This window comes from Strigops habroptila, chromosome 16 (assembly GCF_004027225.2).
Source record: "Strigops habroptila isolate Jane chromosome 16, bStrHab1.2.pri, whole genome shotgun sequence".
Lineage (NCBI taxonomy): Eukaryota > Metazoa > Chordata > Aves > Psittaciformes > Psittacidae > Strigops > Strigops habroptila.
In genome coordinates, this window is record NC_044292.2 from 4,312,982 (window position 1) to 4,333,337 (window position 20,356).

The following is a 20,356-nucleotide window of genomic DNA, read 5'->3' on the forward strand; positions in this document are numbered from 1 at the left end:
GTAACCCCAGGCCATTACCTTCATGTAAATACCCTTGTTTGTATCTGGTATATTTTTTAAAATCATTATTTCATGAATCCTTGCTCTCCTAACTTCAGGGCCACATCTTAATATTTGCTCTGCCTTTTTCTGTGCATTTCAGTACAAGAGTCGTTGGTATCTGAAGAGATCATGCATAACCTGGATACGTGTGAGGTGACAGTGCTAGGAGAGGAACTGAATCAGGAACAGGAAAGCCTGGAGATTGATATGACACGATTGCAGCAGAAGGGCATCGAGATGAGTAGTTCCAACCTGGGCATGATAATCACAGGTAGGGGTTACTACTTCTGGTGGTCTTGTAGGAAGGGTTTGAAGTGACAGTGACAATTAGAACTATGTGCTAGAGAGATGGTTTGTAACACCTTACTACAAATACTTTGTGACCAGTTTCAGGCTCAAATGTGTGACAACTATTTTGTGGAAAGCTGTAATTCTAGAAAATGCATCATTCTAGAACCTCCTTTCTATTCTCTCATGTCCCAAATTGCAGGTTACCTCTGGTCTATAGAAATGAAGGTGCACTTGGCCCCAGAAAACACTTGTTCCTTGCACAAATAGTCCAGTGCTTAGGAACATGCATTATTCCTTTCTAGTTTATATTCAGAATATGCTAATGTTCTCAAAAGAAAGGCTCCCAAATCCCTTCAAAGTCTAAGTAGGTCGAGGATTTTATCCCAAAATCAATCCACAGAATTTCAGTGGAGCCACATACATGTATGCGTGTGGTGTTTCCTTTTTTCTACTAACTGGAAATCTGTCAGCCAAGAAAACTTATTTAAAGAAAAGGAGTAATATTTGTGGAGTATACGATGTTGTACTAGTCTTTTGCAAAGTAATTGTTGTACTTGTTTATTTTTCTCCACAGGGGTTGATACTATGGCTAGTTATGAAGAAGTTTTGCACTTGATACACTACAGAAACTGGCACACTGCTTCCCTCTTCGACAGAAAGTTCAAGTTAGTCTGTTCTGAGCTTAATGGTCGCTATGTCAGCAACGAGTTTAAAGTGGAGGTATGTAAGCTGTGATCACTGAGAAGTTTTAGAGCATGGATGGCTAAGAGGAGGGAAGTTGTAGCCTCAACTGATAGATAATTGATCAATTATTGACTTGGATTTTTTTGTCCTGTATCTTATATAGAAATGTGTTCTTAATCCCACATTTCAGCTTTAAATAAGGCTGCCTAAACAGGGGGTTGGCTGGTATGGCTAATGGAAGCGTGAAGGTGAAAAGGTTGAATTGGAAAGACAGGGTGTTAATTTAGCAAAAAACTAGCAAATAGAATAAAAGTGGTGCTATCAGAAACTGTGTGGCCTCCATGTGTAATTTCTGGGATTCTGCAGATGAAATTGCTGGGCCCTTTACTGTTTAGCTTGTGGGATGCTTAGATTGCTAAAATTGCAATTTCCTCTGCAGTAAAGTACAGGCTAATTATTATTTAGTATGTTTATATCAAATATATGGAAGTCCAGCAAAGATAACATAAAGGCTGGAATGTGAAGTTCTTTATATGGAGAGGAACTGTCACATATCTCTGCATCTTTCAGCTACGAGCTTGAAATTCTACACTTTAAAGCTGACCAAAGGGCTGGCAATGAAGTTAATAGTATTTACCACCAGTTGGGTGGTTGTGGTGGGCTGGAGAACCTCCTGTGTTGCAGAACAGAAATCTCTGTGTTAAGTAGTGTGGGTTTGTTTCCTGAGGAAATTCTGTGAGCTTGAGTTGGGATCTTAGCAAACTGTTGAACTGCAAATGCTTTCCTTGTCCTGTAGTAAATGTGCTCTCTTCCTGTTGTGCAGCTGGTCGGGTACCTGTATCGCAGTGTTCCACTGCAGGAGGGTATATTTAGCTCTGCTTGTTTGGCAAGGAAATGTGAAATGTGCTGTGCATATGATGAGCTTGCAGTTGTTCCTAAAAGCCAGTGTGGGTTAAACTTGGAAGAATGGTTTTATTCTTCTTAACCCTTTGACTATAATAAGGATTTTTTTCTTTGCTGTTAGCTGAAGATACACAGTGGAATAAGAAAAGATGAGAGTGAAGAAAATGCGATGAATGTGTTACAGATCTTTCTAGATGCTGTTACTTCAGGATTAAAATGGCCGGCTATCAAATTTGATTATAAAATGGCTTTATCTGTTTTAAGCTGAAGTGTCTGTACACAAACTAAAACAGATTTGAGAGCTGTGAAACTGGAGGGTTTTGTGACAAGGAATTGTAACTTGAGGGGCTCCTGACAGGGATGGGTGTCCCCTGAGACAAGCCATTGTTGTGTTGAAGGAGAATTGGATGCCTGCTCTGGGAAATATCTATTTATTTATATTATACATATTGTATTCTATATATTTATATTCTTTCTTTCTCTCTTCAGACGTGAATTGTTGCATTTCTGGAGCTTAATGTTTTCTTCCTGTTCTAGGTGAACGTCATCCACACCGCTAACCCAGTTGAACACGCCAATCACATAGCTGCACAACCACAGTTTGTGCATCCGGTGCACCACACGTTTGTTGATCTCTCTGGTCACAACTTGGCTAATCCTCACCCGTTTTCAGGTAAGAATTCTCAGTCTCTGCAGTTCAGCTGTGGGTTTTTTTGGTATTAAAATGGCACAGAGGCTTCTGGCTGCAGAGACGTTTGGGTTCTTTTTCCCAGCATTTAAACCAGTGTGTTGCACTATTAATCTAAGCGGCTACTCAGTCCTGTTCTGCTGTTGCCCAAGCGGGGAGGGGATTACTAGAGGTCTATGAAATACTCTTTTCTTCCTTGGAAAATGAGAGGCATACTAGTCTTGAGGGGGACTGTAAGACCTAGGTAAAAGGACTGTGAGGAACTGGAGCAGTATTTCTTCTGAACAGCATGAGAGAAGACATGCAGCACTATTCCCTTGGTATCTGTCCTTTCTGGTTTAATTATATGAATTTGGCATGGGTGTGGGATATGAGAGGAAGAAAACCAGGCATTTTATAGAGGCATCTCTCTGTGTGTGTGGTGGCATCTGCTTTCCATGTGTTGTCAGTTCTTCAGATTGATGTACTTAAGGAACTAAGTTCTTAGTCTCCAACTGACTTTAAAGTGGCTTCAGCCAGACTGCCTCTGTGTAGCTACATCTGTTTGTGTAATGCCACTTCCCTCTTGCAGGAACAGAGGACTAGTTACTAGCATTGTGTAAGAGGTACTTATCTACATCAGCTATAAGAAACTCCTTTTATTTTCTTGTTGCAGTCGTTCCAAGTACAGCCACTGTTGTGATTGTAGTTTGTGTCAGCTTCCTGGTTTTCATGATTATTCTGGGAGTGTTCCGAATCCGAGCTGCACATCAGAGAACGATGCGTGACCAGGACACTGGAAAGGAAAATGAGATGGACTGGGATGACTCTGCTCTGACCATCACTGTGAACCCCATGGAGGTAACACTGGTGTCTTGGCACCTAACAAAAAACGCTCTTTTCCAGCTGTAATGGGTGTGATGGACACAGTGGAGCGAAACCAAGTGCTGAACACCCAGTAGAGACACGAACTGTGAGTTTTTAATGAAGTGACAAATTAGAAGCAGTTGTGTCTGGGATCTTGAAGGGGTTATAGCTTCATGATGCCTAATTGGGTTTACAGGCCAGTGTCCAGCACGGGGGTTCATTGTGCTGCATTAACTGCACTCCGCTTTTTTCCAGCTGCAAGACTTTATTGTTGGAACATCAATGTTTATGATGTTTCTCCTGTGGTTGACATCTGAGTTTAGGAAATCAGGAACAAGATGTGCAGCCTCAATGCTCTTTGTGTGACTTTACTGAAAGGTCTTTTCCAGTAGAATTTGAAGGACTGGCTCACACTTCAGAATTAGTTTGTTCAGTGTGACAGGGTTGGTAGCAATGTTACGAAGGTGTTTTAAAGAGCTCTACTTCCTTTTTCTTTCCTGTTTGCTTAAGTGCTGCTGAAGTCTAATCCCAGTAAGGAATCTGTAGTAGCTCTTTATCAATATGGTGCCTTGTGCCTGAGTTCAGAAGAATAAAAAGGATTTTGGCCAGTATATCAATGGGTAATTTCTGTCTTAACAGACTTACGAGGATCAACACAGCAGTGAAGAGGAGGAGGAGGAAGAGGAGGAAGAAAGTGAAGATGGAGAAGAAGATGACATCACTAGTGCAGAGTCTGAAAGCAGCGAGGAGGAAGAGGGAGAGCAGGAGGAGGACCAACAGAATGTTAATAGACAGCAACAGCTGGAATGGGATGACTCTACCCTCAGTTACTGATTCTAGCTGTTCCCTTTGTCTTCATGTTTCTGCTCTAGAAGACTCCACTGTAACACACTCCATTGTTACCAAGGATTCATGGTGTTTAAACAAAACAAAATTCATTCTGGCCAGTAGATTCGAGCCCCACGCATCCCAGTGTTTGTGTTCTGTCAGCTAGTTCCTGATGCTGTTCCTAGAGCCGTAGTTAGCCCCTCTCCTCCTTCAGCCATGCCTCAGTGACTGGATTTGTTTTTACGCTATGTGAGGAACCACCTTGCACTTTTTTCTTCATGTCATCTCAGCTGGGTGACTCGACAGGTCTGTAGCCATTGCACATGAATTTCTGAACTGTCTGTTTTTTGCTCAGTGAAACGAACTTGGCTTTGTTCCTATTTTCTCTTTCTAAAAGACGCAAAGATTGCTTGTTGACAAAGGGTAAAGCTGCTCATTTCAGCCTGTTGATTTCTTTTCTTTCCCCCAAATTAGTGCATGTGTAAAGTGGCAGAATGAGGATAATATGTAGAAGATTAACAGACTTTTTAATATTTTGTAAATATCTTGGAATTATGTAATTATGTCATTTGTGGTAGTGAAAACAGGGATTTGGGGTTTCAAACATGCTCAAGTAAAGCAATCATGCAGCATGAAATATTACAAGTCTCGTACTACTGCAGCAGGAGCACGGGCACCGTGATCTAGTGTAGATGTTTCAGTAATACAGTGTCATTGGCCTTGACTGCCATGTTTGCTCATGCCCTGCTCTGGTCTTTCTTTAGTTTTTCTTTCCTTTTCTTTAATCTCCTTTATTTTTGCAGAGGGAACACACAAGCTGGTGAGAAACTGTAAAGGCTTCAGCAACCTCTGCAGAGGTTCAGCTGCCCTGTGCAATACAGTTTGGTTTTCCTTTTCTTTCTTCTCCAGTTAAAACTCTTGGCACAAGGGTGTTTAAGTTATTGGGGTAAAAACACTACTTGGATGGTGGCAAAGCAGTGTGTGGTTGCTGTGGTGGGTGGCCACAGCTCCTGTTCATCACAGTGAGGCTGTCTGTAGTACCAAGATGGTCTGTTTGTACTGCGGGCAGGGGGGGTTAGTTGTTCAGTTATGGATATGTTGGTACCTGAAGGTGGGAAGCGTGAGACCTGTGTGCCTGTGCACCATGGCTGTGTGTGCACAGCTGGGTGTGCTGGCTGCCTGCTTTGGGGCATAGCTGACACCAGTCAATTAAACACACTCCTGCTCATTCCCTGTAGCCCCTTGTACAGTAACTTGGACTGTTGGTGTGTTAAGCCTTTGTTTACACTTAGTAATTGTGTTTTCCTGCTGGTGAAAAACTATAACATAAATTATCCAACCAGAAAAACCTTGGGAATCATGTTAATACTATTCCAAGTGCAGATGATTTTGGTTGTTTCTGATCAAAGTTCTAACTTGGAATTGCAAAGGACTTCTTTTCTAAAGAAATAGCTGAAAGGTACGAAAAGGAGGTTGTGGCCCCATGGTGGAGAGTGCTGGTGGTTTTTGCAAGGCAGGGCTTGTTTCTTTAACTTTATTTGGTCTTATGCAGAACCTTGAATAACAAATATCTGCTTATTTGATTTTTACATTTGGAGGTGGATTAAAAAGAGTAACTTGTTTTGCTTGTGACAGGGGACTAGGACTCCACTGGCTCCTCAGCACGGTAAGCAACATTCCAGTTCTTGCTCTTGTCTGTAGTCTGCCTTTGTCTACGGTGCACAGCCTGTGTCTCTCAGCAGGCCAGGCAGGGCCATTGTGCTGGAGGAGCAACAACAAGCCAAAGGGTGGGGTACAGAGGGTCATAAAAGCTAAGGATTGATCCAGATCCGTAGTTCTGATGTTCAGAGCAGACCTCCTCTCACCTAGCGCTGTGTGATGGGATCTACCGGTGGCTTTTAGCTGGGGTAACGCTTGACTGCGGAGTGCCTTTTCCAATAGTAGGTGGACCTGGAAGCAGGGAGGAGAACCCACACCAGGAGCTTACTGGGTTTGGGGGTTGGTTTTGTTTTGTTTGTTTGTTTTTTTTAATGTAAAATTTTAGATTTCTAAAATGGGGAAATGGTTTTGACTACTTACGTGGTAATATAACTGCTAGTTTTAAGTAAACTGGGAAACTTTTAACTTATGTCTGACAGTTGTCCTGTGTTAATGTGTAGAAGACTTATCCTTCCATATACTGTTGCTGTAGCTGCTGTATTTTAGACCAAAACTGATCATGACTTAATGGTAATGCTGAAAGGTTGTAAACGTCCTGATGCAGTTTGTAGCCACTGTGGGTATAACTTTTCAGATGTGTATATTGGTAACAGGTCAGTTTGGAAAGTCTATAAGCTACAATAAATTTCTGGTTCTAAAGGGTGTTTGCATTTATTTCTTGCTGAATGGAACAAAGTTGTGTCAAGTTACATCAAGTGTGTGTTAATTTGCTTCCCTGGTGGCAGTAGGAGGGTTTTGTGCTGGTTGTGTTGAGCTCTCAAGTATAGAAAGACTTTGGCCACATGTGTACAATTTATCAATCATCTCTTTTATTTCTTGACTTACAAAACATGTACCTAAAGCAACTGAAGGTTGAACATGTAAACATTCTCTTCTTACAGAACCACAGGTTGGCTTAAAAAAATATTTCTTCTTGTCAAAGGCAACAGAATGAGCACAATCAGTTTGTACAGAGTTAACAAAAATAACACAGAACCATCTCTAAATAAATAGAACTAGAAAGGGGTGTCATTGTGAGCAGGTTTATAAAACCAGAAGCTACTTATTTATAGTGAAATGTCATAGTTTGGAAAGTGTTTGAAGTTTTAATCTTCAGTACAATTCAACTATCAGGGGAGCTGCTGCTTTGTACGTTTGGAGTCAGAGGCTCTCTGCTGACGCAGCGTGTAGCCATCAGCGCATCGGGCAGGAGCTGCTCCAGTGGTGGATGAGGAAGGGCCTCCTGCCAACTCACTGGTGTGTTCGCTTCTTGCAGGTAAGTCCATTTTCTAGACTGAGTAACCTCTCCATAGAACTGTGCTGGATTGAGAAACACCTTTGGAATTGCTCGGGTTTTGCCATTTATACTGCTAGGGCTTTGTTTTATTGCACTTCTAAAATGGAAGGAAGGACAGATGCCAAGAGCCACTGCTGCTTTGTGCTGCTGTGGAACTATGCAGGGGCCCTGAGGTGTCTGGAAACAGGACCAAAACAGCAGCTGTGAGTCTGTACACCATGTACCAAGCATGACTAAGGAGCCTGCTGGGTGGGACTGCCTCCATGCGCTGCCACAGGCAGGATCCTGGTACTCATTTGTGGCAACTTAAGAGAATTGCTTTTACGTGTACACAATTGTGTTTCTTCCCTTCCACAAGAATCTGCTAACCACTGATGAGGGGGTTGTGGTTTCAGTGCATCTCAGCTTGCATGGGGCCTAGTATTTTTGCATGCTGCTTGCTCTGTAAATCAGTTTAGTAAGGAAGGAAATGGCAATATTTATGTAGTCTCTAAAATTTGTGTGGCCACAGAGGACTCTGCAAGCAGACAGCGTCTGGACACGCCACCCCAGGGGAGGAACAGGAGGCGGAGGTCAGCCTCTCCCTGCTGAGGGAGCAGTGATTCAGGCTGGTGCTGTTCTCTCACTGATCAGCATGGCAAGAGCTCTGAATCCTGCAGTATTTTCTAGTATCAAAACTCCTGTTAGAGCCTGAGTGTTGGCCTTATTTTCCTTTTTGCATTTCCTATTTAGTATTTCAGGAGGATCCCACCAACCTTACTTTATTCCACAATTGTGGCAAATTTTCTATCTGTTCCTTTAAGTTTGGGTCTCCACAAATCTGGTTGTTAAAAAACCCAAGGAGCACAACAGCCCAGACTCACTGTTGGATGGATGGAAACTTCTGCATTTGATAATGGATTGTCTAAGAGATAGAAGCATCTTCCTACTCCTCATTTAACTTGTGGCACCCAGCACCCTGCAAGCCTGTGAAGCTTGAGGCTGTATAATCTGGCACAGGGAAAGAAAATGATAAAAAACAGCTACAAAAAAAAGTCTGTCTCATAGGTTCCTCTCATAATTTGACCAGTTTAGTTTCATAATAACTATATACTTCTAAGTAAATGATGTGTTTCCTGCCAGACAGTTGGTACACATTTACCCACTGCTGTTTTCCTAGTGTTAGGCTCAAATGCATAGTCACAGGGAGACATGGAGCTACCTCAGTTCTAGCTAACTAAGTAGGGTCTGAAACACAAAAAGTGCAGCAAAACCAGTTACTCACTGCAGCCATACCTCAGTGCTCACTGTTAAAAGTGTGCTGAGGAACTGCTACAGAGGAGCGTCCCCAAAAGTAATTTGGATCATATATACCATTGGGTCTTAAAGTGTCCTGGCCATGTCTCTGTGACAAATGGCATCATTTGAAAGGTGTAGAAAAAGGGGAGCTCCAAGGGTTACAGAGATAAAATGAGCTGTATCTGCTGCTTCTAGTAATGGGTGCTCTGTGAGAGGCAGCCTGGTTTATATTAATATATATGAACCAGTACAGAACAGACTTCATAGCATAAGTAAGTTCCTTATGAAAAGAAACAGTAAGTACTTGAAATCGGAATTTAAACTGGCAACAGCATTGCACTGTATGGGAATCCGCCGGTATCCAAGGATTTATTAGGAACAAACAGGCCAGTTCAGTCTCTGTCCTAACCATGAGGGTTTCATGGGAACTTTAAGCCAGACATGAAAGCTGGATTTACAGGAGGGAGTAGTCAGCCCATCATTGGACAATACATGCACCTCTTGTCACTTGAGAAACAGGCTCTGAAATGGCTGGTGGGTTTTTTACCTACATAAGACTTTAAAAGAAAGTTCTGTGAGTAAAAGAAAATTGCTCAACCTAGTTAAGGGGGCACAAATCAAAGAGAGGATTCAGGGGTGTCCTGAAAATGAGACTGTTGCTTAAAAGGCAGGAATGGAGCACCTCCGTTGGAACCTGATGTTGGGGATAATGGGGAAAGGGAAGGACTCCCCCCCAGGGCACGTCTGCAGGAAGCAGGTCCTAACCAGCTCCTCCACCTATCTTCCAGCATGACCTGCAGGCTGCAGCCTGCTTCATGCCCCTCGCTCTGCTCATGTGAGGCACCAGTGGCTCCTTTCATCTGTCCCTGCATAACACCAGCGCTCAGAACTGCTCAGGTGAGGACAGTAGCTGGAGACAAACATGACACATGAGTAGAAATACATGATTGATTATAGCACCCTGTGGGAGATGGGACAGACTCTGCTTGGGAAGGAGAGGGAAGCAACTGGTGAGAAGGGGAAGAGGCTGGTATAGGCTGTCCTGATTTAGGTACTAGCACAGATGACTACAGGATGCTCTCTGGCTGAACCCCCAGACAGAGAGACAGCTTAATAAAAGGAGTTGTGGACCATGGTTGAAAGAAGAGTGTGGAAAGAATAGGGAATACATTTGTAAGAAGATGAGAACATTTGTTGCAATGGAACTTACTGTTCAGTGTTAAACCCACTCATCTGGCACCCCTCTGTCCCGACACAGGAGGGCAGACTGGCCAAGTAACTTGGGGACAGAATGGCAGCATCTGTCCCAGCTGACACTGGAATTACAGTGTTACATCCCAGGGATCCCAGAGGTGTAGGCCAGTGCCTGTATGCCTGGGAAACCAGATGGCAAACTAGCTCTAGCGTACCCCAACAGGACGTATGTGTAGCAACCACCATTACATGCCAATTTGATAATTCAAACTTACTGTTTTCAGGCTTAAAACCAGAATAAATGCAGAAACCCTGGACCTGCTTGAGGCTCAACTAAATTCTGACATAGGAAAGCAAACAAAAATACATAACCCCTTGGCCAACACAAGCCTGTGCTGGTGGCATCAGCTTTTTGACAGCAATAGGTGAGTTCCAGTTCAGTTTCAGAACACTTTGGCCTCTGTAGCAGGGAGCAGGTAATACAACAACATGGACATTTTTACTGTCACAATGCAGGGTAAAACAATTTGTCCCAGTCAGCATCAGGGATGATTTAAGCTGACCTACCTTGGTGTATACTGAAAGTTAATGCCTCTGAAAAGATGGGCTATAGTATAAGAGCTACAGGGATAGTAGATTCTCAGTGTTCAGCTAATTTTTTGAGGAAACAAATATACACATCAACACACTGGAAGGATGTTACAAGTGCCTGAACTCTTCCATTAGAAGATGTATTTGAAGCTTAATGAGTTCTGAAGTGTACAGTACCTCTACCTACCTTTCACTGTATGCAGTGATTTTATTGCCTCACGTCTCTCCCTTGTCCCCAGACCTACAGCAGACACGATGATGGGGCTGGTGACAGTCCACCACGTTTTCAGTCATGCAGCAATGGCTGATGTTGGGGAGCGCAGGTCAGGGATCTTCAACACGGCAACATCCATCAGTCTTTAGAAACCTGTCTGCAATTGCTGGCCTCAGTGCAGGTATTACATTCTCTTGGAGCAGGTGTGCAGGCTGACACTGCTCTACTGTCTGTTATTTTTGGACACGTTGTGTGCCAGCCAGTTCACTTTGGTTTTCCAGCTCTCCCGCAGGGCTTCGTTAAACTTCAGTCTGAAGTGCTTCAGTGCCTCCTCGTCTGTTTTCCCAAGAGCCAGGGAATCCTGAAGGGAAGAGGCAGAAATCAGTGTGGCCTCACTGGAAGTGCAACTGAACAGTTAACTACTAAAATGCTTACTCACTAAGAAATTACTCCATTGAATGGAGCACTGTGTAGGAAAGGAGTAGCTGTTAATTGTTTTTAATAGTTGTTACTGTAGTAACATGGTAAATAAATGCATGCATCCTACTCTGAGCACATTGTATGCAGCTCCTGTCTCAGCTGGCCAGGGCTAGGATGTTATCATTTAAGAGGCAAGCTGGGAACAAAGAGCTCTGTCTCCTCTGCAAGCTGGTTCTACCGTGTACCTACTGCCTTTGTACTGTAGAATCTGAAGCCACATCCTCAGTGCCAGTATCTGGCATTTCTGATGTGCTGCACAGGGATGTTGGATGTCTACTCACTATTTTTGGAGCTCATTTGCTTCTAAGAATATGTCCTTTCACACTGAACTCCTCACCGAGCTACAAGATCAGGTATCCAGTTTTAACTGTACCTGGGCTCTGCTTCTCTTACCTTTAGATACTGAATGTCTTTAGAGCAGCTGAGTTCTGGCAGGCCGGCAGCTTTCATCAGTGCAAACAAGTGCAGGAAGAGAAGCCCGTGGCGCCTCAGAATCATGTAGGCTTTTTCACAGTAACCCCTGAACCTGTTCAGAAGGGAAGAGGAGGCAAAGGGATGAACACTTGCAAGCTCTACCATTTTATAAAGCAAGACTACGTGTTAGTCTGAACCCTGCTGTCTGCACTGATGGCTGCCAAGCTCTTCCACTTTCTCCAATGGGTAAATAATTTATGTACTTTCATGTGTACAGCCAGCTGTGGGCTACATAGAATTGGTGGAAATAATACTGAAAATTCAGAGCTTAAGAAGCTGAAGTTTAACTGCTAACACTTACCTCTCAAACTTCTCATTGTTGTTAGTTTTGCCTTGCTGGATGACATGCACAAAGTCATAGGTTAAGATGAAAGGAACTCGTTCTCTGTTAATACCAAATTTAGTCTTGAAGTTCCCCAAAAAGTGTCCAAAATCAATATGGAACAGCTGAAAGTAAGGAAGAAAATAAATAACTAGTTTTAAATAGCATCTATTTATTTCGGGTGATCAGTGTTGAGGTCTCTTTACCGTTAATGTATTCAAAAGATACTGACCATAGGATTTTATGAGGCAGAAAAATGACCTCTCCCATGGCACTCCTTTGGGATAAGAGGCAGCATTTACTTGCCAAGATACTTTCCAGTGTAATTCGATGTTGGATGGGACAGAAAAGCTACTCATTTCTTCAATACTTGGTATATTTGAAGAGATTTTTGGGTTTTGTAAAGCCTTAGTATGTCACTACTAGAAGCAAAATGAGAACTAAAATGGGCAGCACAGGGTGATGGGTAAGATCTCCACTTTTGAAGTTACTCCAAAATACCACTTGCTCAGGTAAGGCTTTTTCCCCCTCTTTTTATCTTTTTAAATACCAAGCGCAGTGAAGCCATTGCAGCACCAGTGCAGTGATGGGAAGGAGGATCCTCTGCAGAACGTTGCACACTAAGGCAATTTTGGGGAGCCGCTGTAAGCTCCGGGTAACAAAACCCAAAGTTGAGCACTGCAGGGCATCAGCTCCCCCAAGTGGATTGTAAGTGAGTGGCCTCTGCTCTGCAGACAGAGTCTGTAACCTCCCTGCCCAACGTTTCTGGATGAGAAGAGGCAGTCCCAGATGAGGGTTGCTGCTGGTGACAGCCCATGGAGGGACATTAGTGTCCTGTTAGCAAATGATACAGCGTCTCCGTCTCTGCTGTGACCCCAAAACCAAGCCGCTACGAGCTTGCTTTGACCATGACTGTTTGATTTAGGGGGTCAAGATGCAGAGGAGCGGGATGCTACACAGGAAGAGTACAGGTAGTTGTGTGTACCTGAGAGCTACGAGTCTCAAAGCAGCCAATTCCTTACTTTCCCATATTAACTACCTGGCTGACTTCACCAGACCTGCAGGAGACTCACCTTGCACCATCCAGCACAGGGTTGGTTTAAGCTTTGTATAATTCCCAATTAAGCAAGAAAGATAGCTTAGACTTCCCCTTTACCAAAATATCAGTGATGTAGTTTAGTGCACAACCTGTTATCAAAGGCATTTTCCTAGTTTTGCCCTTTGTCTTCCAAACTGTACAAGAAGATACAAACTGGTAGCTATTCTTGTGGAATAGAGAAGGAATCAGTACAAGTATCAGTGTGACATTAAAACCAAGCTGATCACTTGCATTCATTTAAGAAATAAAACAAAGTATTTTCCTAGGAGGAAGACTATAAATACATCAGCTTGGGTAAGTAACTGAGGATCTTATCTAGCAGCTACAAGCAATTTGTGACTGCTGAAGCCAAGTAAGTCTTTAGACTGGTAAGTGCAGCGTTTGAGTCTGCATCTGCACAGTTTTACGTCTCCACTGGAATTTCAGAGTTGGTGTTAACAGCAGTAGCTGATGGTAGCAATGCTCACAGAATTGGAATTCAAACTATAAACTGTTATTTATCCTCTATTGAGAGTACTGCCTCTTGGCTGGAAGGTGAGGTACATTCCCTTAGCATTAGGATTGCACTGGGATATATCTATCCATTGCCAAGTAGCATTCCTGCCCCTCTTCCAGTACTTCCACAGCAGCAGCCAGCCCCATACCTGCCCAGTTTCCCGGATCATGATGTTGTCACTGTGCCGGTCCCCGATCCCCAGCACGTACGTCGCCACACAGTACCCAGCGCAGGACAGAGTGAACTCCTCTATAGCCTGTTCCAGTGCGTCGCTAAAGAGGATGAAAAGAAGATGGAATGAGAACTGTGCTTTGAACACCAGTACTTCACCCCTGGGGAAGTTGTTTTTACAGCTTCCGTCTTGCAAACCTGCAGGAGAAGGGAATGTTTGAATTTCCATAGGGCTCTCCAGAGGCAGAACTCCCTTCCCTGCTTTACAAAAGCTGCAATAACAGTATCTGTAATTGGAGGGGCCCAGATAAGGTTGTGTCCAGATCCTCAACAAAAAATGGTTTCATTAAAACTTAACTCATTTCTAGATCTCTATATATGCAAAAGACAAAGTGGGTTCCTAGGATGATTCGTGGTGGTGCCTTGTTCCAGTGGAATAGCACTGATGTATTGCTGCTGCCTGCCTCCGTCTCTAGTAAGACCCCAAGCTGCACCATTCTTATGCTGCTTGCTTTTTTCACCTCCCAGTTTTGGCATTACTCCTTCTGCCCCTTTTCCAGCTGCCACCACACTGACTGTCTGTTTCTGGAGAAAGTAATGGGACCAATGGGAAGATGAAGGTTTGTATCCAGCCTGTGGCCAGTGCTATCTTAAGCTATCAAAGACCAAAAAAAGCTTGCCGACAGTAACCCAGTTGCCTCCATGTCTGCTCAAGACCCATGAAGATCCACATGATGCCTTCTGGTGTGCCAGACAGTGTGAAGCAGCTGGATATTGTAGGACAGCTTGGAAATATGCATAACTGAAGGAGAAAACTGAGCAAAGCAGGAAGTGTCTCTAGCTGGAAGGAAGCAGTAAGGCAGCACCAAGTGCAAGGTAAGCCCACCTACCCTGGGTTCTTGGATTTCAGCCAGTTCAGCAGGGCGTCCTTGTTGAAGGCTGCCGTGGCCACCATATTGCTCTTGTTCAGCTGGATGTTGGCGATGGTGTCTGAATGCATGACTACTTCTATCAGCCCAGTCTTGTCTCCTGTGGAGAGGCAGCCATAAGGGGTCATCCTGCAGAGATGAAAGAAACCCTTCCACTGAAATCTTGCCCAGAATGGGGACGTGTTGATGTGTAAGCTTTCCCTTCTCTGCCATATCTACTCCATATTTCTACTCCTTAGTACACAAAACCTGACTAGCTGCTCCCAGAATACTAGACCGACTCACCAGGGACAAAAAGAGCTTGCAGACCAAATGGCCTTACCACGTATGATATATCATCACAGTAGAACAACTGTGTGCACATTACCTCAGATCCAGGCCCTCCTGCTTCCACAGGATGTCCATCAACTGGATCATCTGCAGAGTCAGCATATCCTGACGAAGATCTGTGCAGCATTACAAGGGAAAAAAGGGTCATAAGTACCTCCTGTTATCCCCTCCTCTTGTGTTCTTGCAAGTGGCACTTGTTCCGCCCCTGAGGCAGGCTGCTAGAGGGGCCTTTGCCACAGTTGTCACTAGGTCTGGCTAGTAAAGAACAGCAGCAGCCACCAGTGTCTACTAGTGCAGTAATTAATAGCATAAAGCCACCATTCTAGATGCCTTAACTCAGACATGACTCTGCTAATGGAGGTAAACACTACTTCACTTTGCTAAAGCTCTTCCCATAGTAGTGAGTGTACCACTTTAGAGAACATGAGGCTGGACACAACAGTGAGCAGCAAATGCTCCAACCCTGCACAGCTTGGAGCGCAGTAGCTCTTTCAGACCACATCAGGTCTCTTTTTACTGTGCAAAGGTATCCAGCTACTGCTGGGCTAAAATCTTAATGAGAAGGGCAGCAAGTGAAACCTAGAGAAGAGTTGATGTATCTCTAGATTACTATCAGAAAATTCAAGCACGTTGATGGTCCTCATTTACACAGCATCTTAATGGTCCTCATCCAGGCCCACTCACCCCAATAAATAGTTGAGACTGTTATGAACTCATGTCCTTGGCAGACTTACCATCTCCATTTTTGAAAATAATTCCCACTCCACCTCCACCTGTCTCTTCATTATTAAACACGATCCATAAAGGCTTCATTTTGGAGTCCATAAAGGTGCACTGATCCACACTAGAGGAAACAGAAACATCACCACTGGAGTTTCCATCTATTAAAAAAGCAGCCATCCAAGCTTCAAATTCAACAGCAAATGCTCAGACTGGGGACTTCCATGAGGAAAGGGGACATTGGGGTGACCAGAAACCCAGCCCTGCTGCTGAACAAAGCCTGCAGCCCAAACTAAGAGATGCAGTAACTTCCTTACCAAACTTCAGCGAGGATAATGTTGGGGTTCAGGGGGGACTGGAGGTGGGAAAGTGCTTCAAGGTAAGTTTCCTGCTTCATGCACACGTGCATCATCTCCTTGGTTTGAGGCTTGGTGGCCTTCAGAGAACTTGCTTTAACAAAGTCATTCAGAGCTTTCATCTTGTTGAGTGCTTCTCCCTGAAACAAGGGAGGGGTGGAACAGGGTTAACAGATAGCAAATTCCTGGAGAAGGTTTAAAAACTATTAAAGTCTACTGTGAAACATAAACCTTGGTTCTATCTCTTGCCTCCTTTTCGACTTGGGGCAATATCACACATTGCAATAAGACAAATCTAGTAGTGTCTGCTTGAGGGAGATCCATAATCAATAATGGATTTTTGCTGGGCACAGATGCATTGCAAGGCAGTGACTGCACCAGGGAAAATGGACATTATCAAGCACCGCAGGACTAGCACTAGCTAGAAAAGAGGATGAGACCTATAGCCCCTGGCCTTCAGTGCTTTTGGGCAGTCCTGGTTATGCAAAAGTGCCATTTCAAACCATTCTAGACACACAGTGTAGTTTGGGGCACGTGCAGCTAAGAAATGAGTAAAGTCACATGTGAGGGGGAACTCCAGGCTCTTAATAGGATATGCCAAAACCAATATAGCAGTTGTAAGGCTTTTTTTGTATTGCTGATACCATTAAATTGGAAAAGGGAAGTCAGGCTCATGGCTAAAAGCAGATTTTACCTGTTTCATCAGGATCTTCATATGGTGGGTGCTGCCTCTGCAGTATGCTTCCAGGATCAGGCCAAACCTCAAGGCAACTGCAGGAACATGCATTTCTGACCTAGAGAAAGAAAGGAGGGTAAAGCAATTCTGACTCACTGCAGTGAGTGACTAATTCTTCCATTCATGCCAGCACAAAGAGCAGGGGGAGAGGAGGGTGCAGAGTATTAGCTGCTGTTTAGATTCTGTGTACTGGGGAGAGAAAATACTGCACCCACCCCAGTAGAAAAACCACTGCTTGAAATGATGAGACATCTTTCTGGATGACTAAATTGCTAACCCCTCCTTTGAGAACATTAGTCAAGGACAGTTTGGAGCATATGGCTCAGAACTGGCAGGTGGCCACAGATGTCCACGGTAAATTTCAACACACAGGCACCTGTATACACACATATCTGTATACACACATATGTCTATACACATGCATACATATTAAAATATATACTATATACAAATTCTGAAAACAGAACCTAATCCAAACACCAACACCACTACAACAGCAAAAGAAACAAATAGCAAACAAAAGATTTTGTGTCCTCCTTGAATAATTCTTATTTCAGTCTCCCAAAGTAAAAAGCAGCAAGTCCTGGGTTTTGGTAATGACAGCAAGGAACTCCCACCAATGCTTTGGTGAAAGACACTGGCTGAAGGACAGCCAACAGCCTTTAAATAAGTATGTTTTCATCTATACATCCAGAGCTGCTTGCTGCCTCGCTTCCCAGAGCAATAAGAAAACCAGTAAGTGCTGGTTTCACTTGATTCCTGAGGAAAAGCCCAAAACATTTGCTCTTTACCTCAGATGCCAGAAGAGGAAGTGGCCGATCTTGCGGTTGGATAACGCCCTGTCCAGCAGGAACTTGGTTAATTCACAGTCTAAGTAGGATTCATACTTGAGCACCTGGACAAGCTGTAGCAGGTATTGGAACACATCGTGATCTCTGGGGAGAGAAAGGAAAAAGACAAGCTTATCTTTACTGCAACACGTGTACTTGCAAGAACTGTAAAGACAAGACTGTCAGCCTTGTTCACAGTCCCCCTCAGCAGCCCTGCACAGAAATAGAAAGGGCTCTGCATATCCCTTGTGGATAACACTTACGTCAGCTTCTTTAATGAGTTGACAGCAAAGGAACCAACATAACGGTCAGGAAAGCTGAAATCCAGCAGCTCCAAGGCGTTCAGGACAGGCAGCTCTGGCCAGGTCTGAAGCAGGGATATCATCTGTAAGGGGAAAAACAACAAAAAAAGGAACAAGGTTTTTATGGCAATAGATATAAATCTAAAATTCTACTGATGGAAGAGCAGCTCCTTTGTGGGGGAGGTCGCTATTTATAGATGCCTCAGAGCAAGTTTGCAGACACCAGGTCAAAACCCACCAGTCCAAACTTCCCAGCAAGGCTGACAGGAGGAACCATCAAAGTCCACAGCAGGGTTACATTTGCTATAGCACAGCGAGTGGAATGAGCTCTTTGGGAAAAAGCCCTTTTCTGCAGCATAATAACGTAGACTAGAAAGAGATCTTTAGAAGGCCCTGTCAAAGCAAGGAGGGATGAACAGCACAGACGCCATCCCCAGCTGATGTCTGATGCTCTCAGTGGAAGAGATTCACTGACCCCCTGAGGTAGCCAGTGCTGATCTCTCACTATCAGTTAAGAAGATCTAATCCAGATCCTGTTTCTGCTCTGAATTAAGCAGATTTTTTCTTGCCTCCAGTTTCTAGAGGAGATGGCACAGACCCAAGCAAAGCCAACCCTCAACTCAGCTGGGTACCACTCAGCATACAGTCACAATGGTTGAGAACAGAAAATCTTCCTCATCCTCAGTGATGCCAAACTTACCTGCACAGGGGCACTGCAAAACATCCCCTGCTAAGGTGGCCTCCCAACCCAAAACAGGAACAGAGACACTGGAAGATGGACCAAAAAGGGAGCCCTGGCTGCCAACCCCAGCATCCTCACCTGGGCTACATCTTCATGCTTGTTCCATTTGGTGATGATGAGCAGCTTTGCCAAAGCTTGGGGGTACTGGTCACGAATATCGTACCTCATCTTCCACACCAGGTCTTTCTCGTGCTCATATAGTTCAGTGTGGCTCCTCCGCTCCAGGATCTCCTTCAGTTGCAGCTTCTGCTCATGAGAATCATAGGAAAGAGCTTACATGGGGCTCAGTCTCAACCTAGAGAACTTGCTCAGCCTAGAGAGCCCCTACAGGACTGGGGCACAACTCAGTTGGGTGAAAAAAAGCTGACTGAAGGTAAGGTGGAAACACAGAACTTGATCTATGAAACCAGACTTGCACATTGCCTGCACAGAGCTGAAAAACTGATGCCAGAAGACTCACCTCCTCAGGATCTTCTGGTGCAGCACGGGGTTGTTCTCCATTCCTCCCCAACTCCAGCAGCTGGGACACAAAGAAAGAGTCTGAGAAAGTCTTCTCATTTCCTCTGTACTTCTGCCTCACCATCACTTCAGGCATTTAAGTGATAGTAAGATAAATATCACATTCAAGCATATCACTTAAGTGCATTAGAGATCAGCCACTGGCCACCTCTGGAGAAGGAAATTGCACCTCACAGCCCAAGTGTAGGTGATGTACTCAGCAGGACCCCTCTGCTCTGAGGTGTAACCTATCTGCCCATAGAGCCCCTTTACTGATAGGAACAAGCAGGAAGGGATGAGTCCTTTCCCCAAAGGGGACGCAGCTGCACACCCATATAGTTTGTGCACAGGGGCTGTGGGTCACCGAGCTCCAGGCTGACATGAGTTGTTCCACATTCCTAGAAGAGGCGTGTGTTTGCCAAGCAGCCAGCACAGCCCAAGCCACCCTGCACGTGGGCACAATCTAGTAAAGCTTCTGAGCCAGAACACGCATCATGAAGGAGCATCTATGTCCTTGGCACAGCAAATCTCCTTCCTTTCCTGTAACAAGCAAATTTCTTCTTCCATTTTAAGTGTCTGGCCAGTGGCAGTGACAGATGGAAAATCCCTATAATCACACAGCATGTTATCACCCTGTGCTGAAAGGGAGGGAGCTCTCTACTTTCACTCATTTCCCCTTTTATTCCTCTTCCTTCCTGCAGAGCCTAGTGCTGTCTGCAGCATAAAGGCGGCTCAGTTAAGTGCATTTTTTAAACAAATGCCCATCTAGGAGAGCAGCTTTTCCTCAGGAATTCACAGCAAAGCTGGGGAATGTCCCTACCTGCTCAAATGACGGGTAATACACAGGATGCGACGCAACGCTGGGGAAGCAGATGACCAAGGCTGCTGCACTTTCTGTGTTGGGGTTGCATTGTACCGTGCCCATGGGGTTCAGAAGTTCTCCTTTCTCATCTGGAAAGCAAAGTACATAAACCCATGAACCCAGATCTTTGGAAGCTTTGGTCCAGAAAGTAGAGCACAGGCTGCTTCCAGCTCCGTCATGGGCACTGCCTGGCCCTGCACAGCTCACTTCACTTCCCTGACCTCTCACAAGTGAGGTGTACATGACATCTTTAGGACAGGAGCAACCTCTTATATCATACGTGCAATGCCAAGCAAATAAGGCCTTCACCTTGGCAGGGTTCTAGATGTCATCACAAGATAGAACAGTAGTTGTATTAGGTCTGCTAGTCCAAACTATTATGGGCCCTCCTACAACTACTGGACACCAATACAGGGAATCTCCTGTCTGTGTGGTGGGGGCTAAAGATGCAAACC

General features: G+C 44.4%; 2 protein-coding genes across 7 annotated transcripts in view; one reads left to right on the top strand and one right to left on the bottom strand.

The window, feature by feature from the left end:
* The window catches only part of CLSTN1 (calsyntenin 1), a 38,644-nt gene extending 32,001 nt beyond the window's left edge, over positions 1 to 6,643 (top strand). The window contains exons 14-18 of one of the 2 annotated variants that reach the window (XM_030507630.1): positions 143 to 313; positions 908 to 1,053; positions 2,458 to 2,593; positions 3,264 to 3,448; positions 4,094 to 6,643. In XM_030507630.1, coding sequence (XP_030363490.1) covers positions 143 to 313; positions 908 to 1,053; positions 2,458 to 2,593; positions 3,264 to 3,448; positions 4,094 to 4,288 — 833 coding nt within the window. In that variant the 3' untranslated portion in view covers positions 4,289 to 6,643. The remainder of the gene's footprint in view (positions 1 to 142; positions 314 to 907; positions 1,054 to 2,457; positions 2,594 to 3,263; positions 3,449 to 4,093) is intronic. The other variant, XM_030507631.1, reaches the window with a different exon arrangement.
* PIK3CD (phosphatidylinositol-4,5-bisphosphate 3-kinase catalytic subunit delta) overlaps positions 4,782 to 20,356 on the bottom strand; it is a 38,830-nt gene continuing 23,255 nt past the window's right edge. For 3 of the 5 annotated variants that reach the window (XM_030507627.1, XM_030507629.1, XM_030507626.1), the window contains 14 exons: positions 19,860 to 19,990; positions 19,002 to 19,061; positions 18,620 to 18,787; positions 17,761 to 17,882; positions 17,459 to 17,602; positions 16,626 to 16,725; positions 15,893 to 16,071; positions 15,590 to 15,699; positions 14,893 to 14,971; positions 14,487 to 14,654; positions 13,574 to 13,697; positions 11,810 to 11,955; positions 11,428 to 11,560; positions 10,449 to 10,915 (listed from right to left, as the gene is read on the bottom strand). In XM_030507627.1, the coding sequence (XP_030363487.1) occupies positions 10,778 to 10,915; positions 11,428 to 11,560; positions 11,810 to 11,955; positions 13,574 to 13,697; positions 14,487 to 14,654; positions 14,893 to 14,971; positions 15,590 to 15,699; positions 15,893 to 16,071; positions 16,626 to 16,725; positions 17,459 to 17,602; positions 17,761 to 17,882; positions 18,620 to 18,787; positions 19,002 to 19,061; positions 19,860 to 19,990 (1,802 nt within the window). In that variant the 3' untranslated portion in view covers positions 10,449 to 10,777. Of the gene's footprint in view, positions 10,916 to 11,427; positions 11,561 to 11,809; positions 11,956 to 13,573; positions 13,698 to 14,486; positions 14,655 to 14,892; positions 14,972 to 15,589; positions 15,700 to 15,892; positions 16,072 to 16,625; positions 16,726 to 17,458; positions 17,603 to 17,760; positions 17,883 to 18,619; positions 18,788 to 19,001; positions 19,062 to 19,859; positions 19,991 to 20,356 lie in introns of those variants that run through there. The other 2 variants (XM_030507625.1, XR_003994562.1) reach the window with 2 other exon arrangements.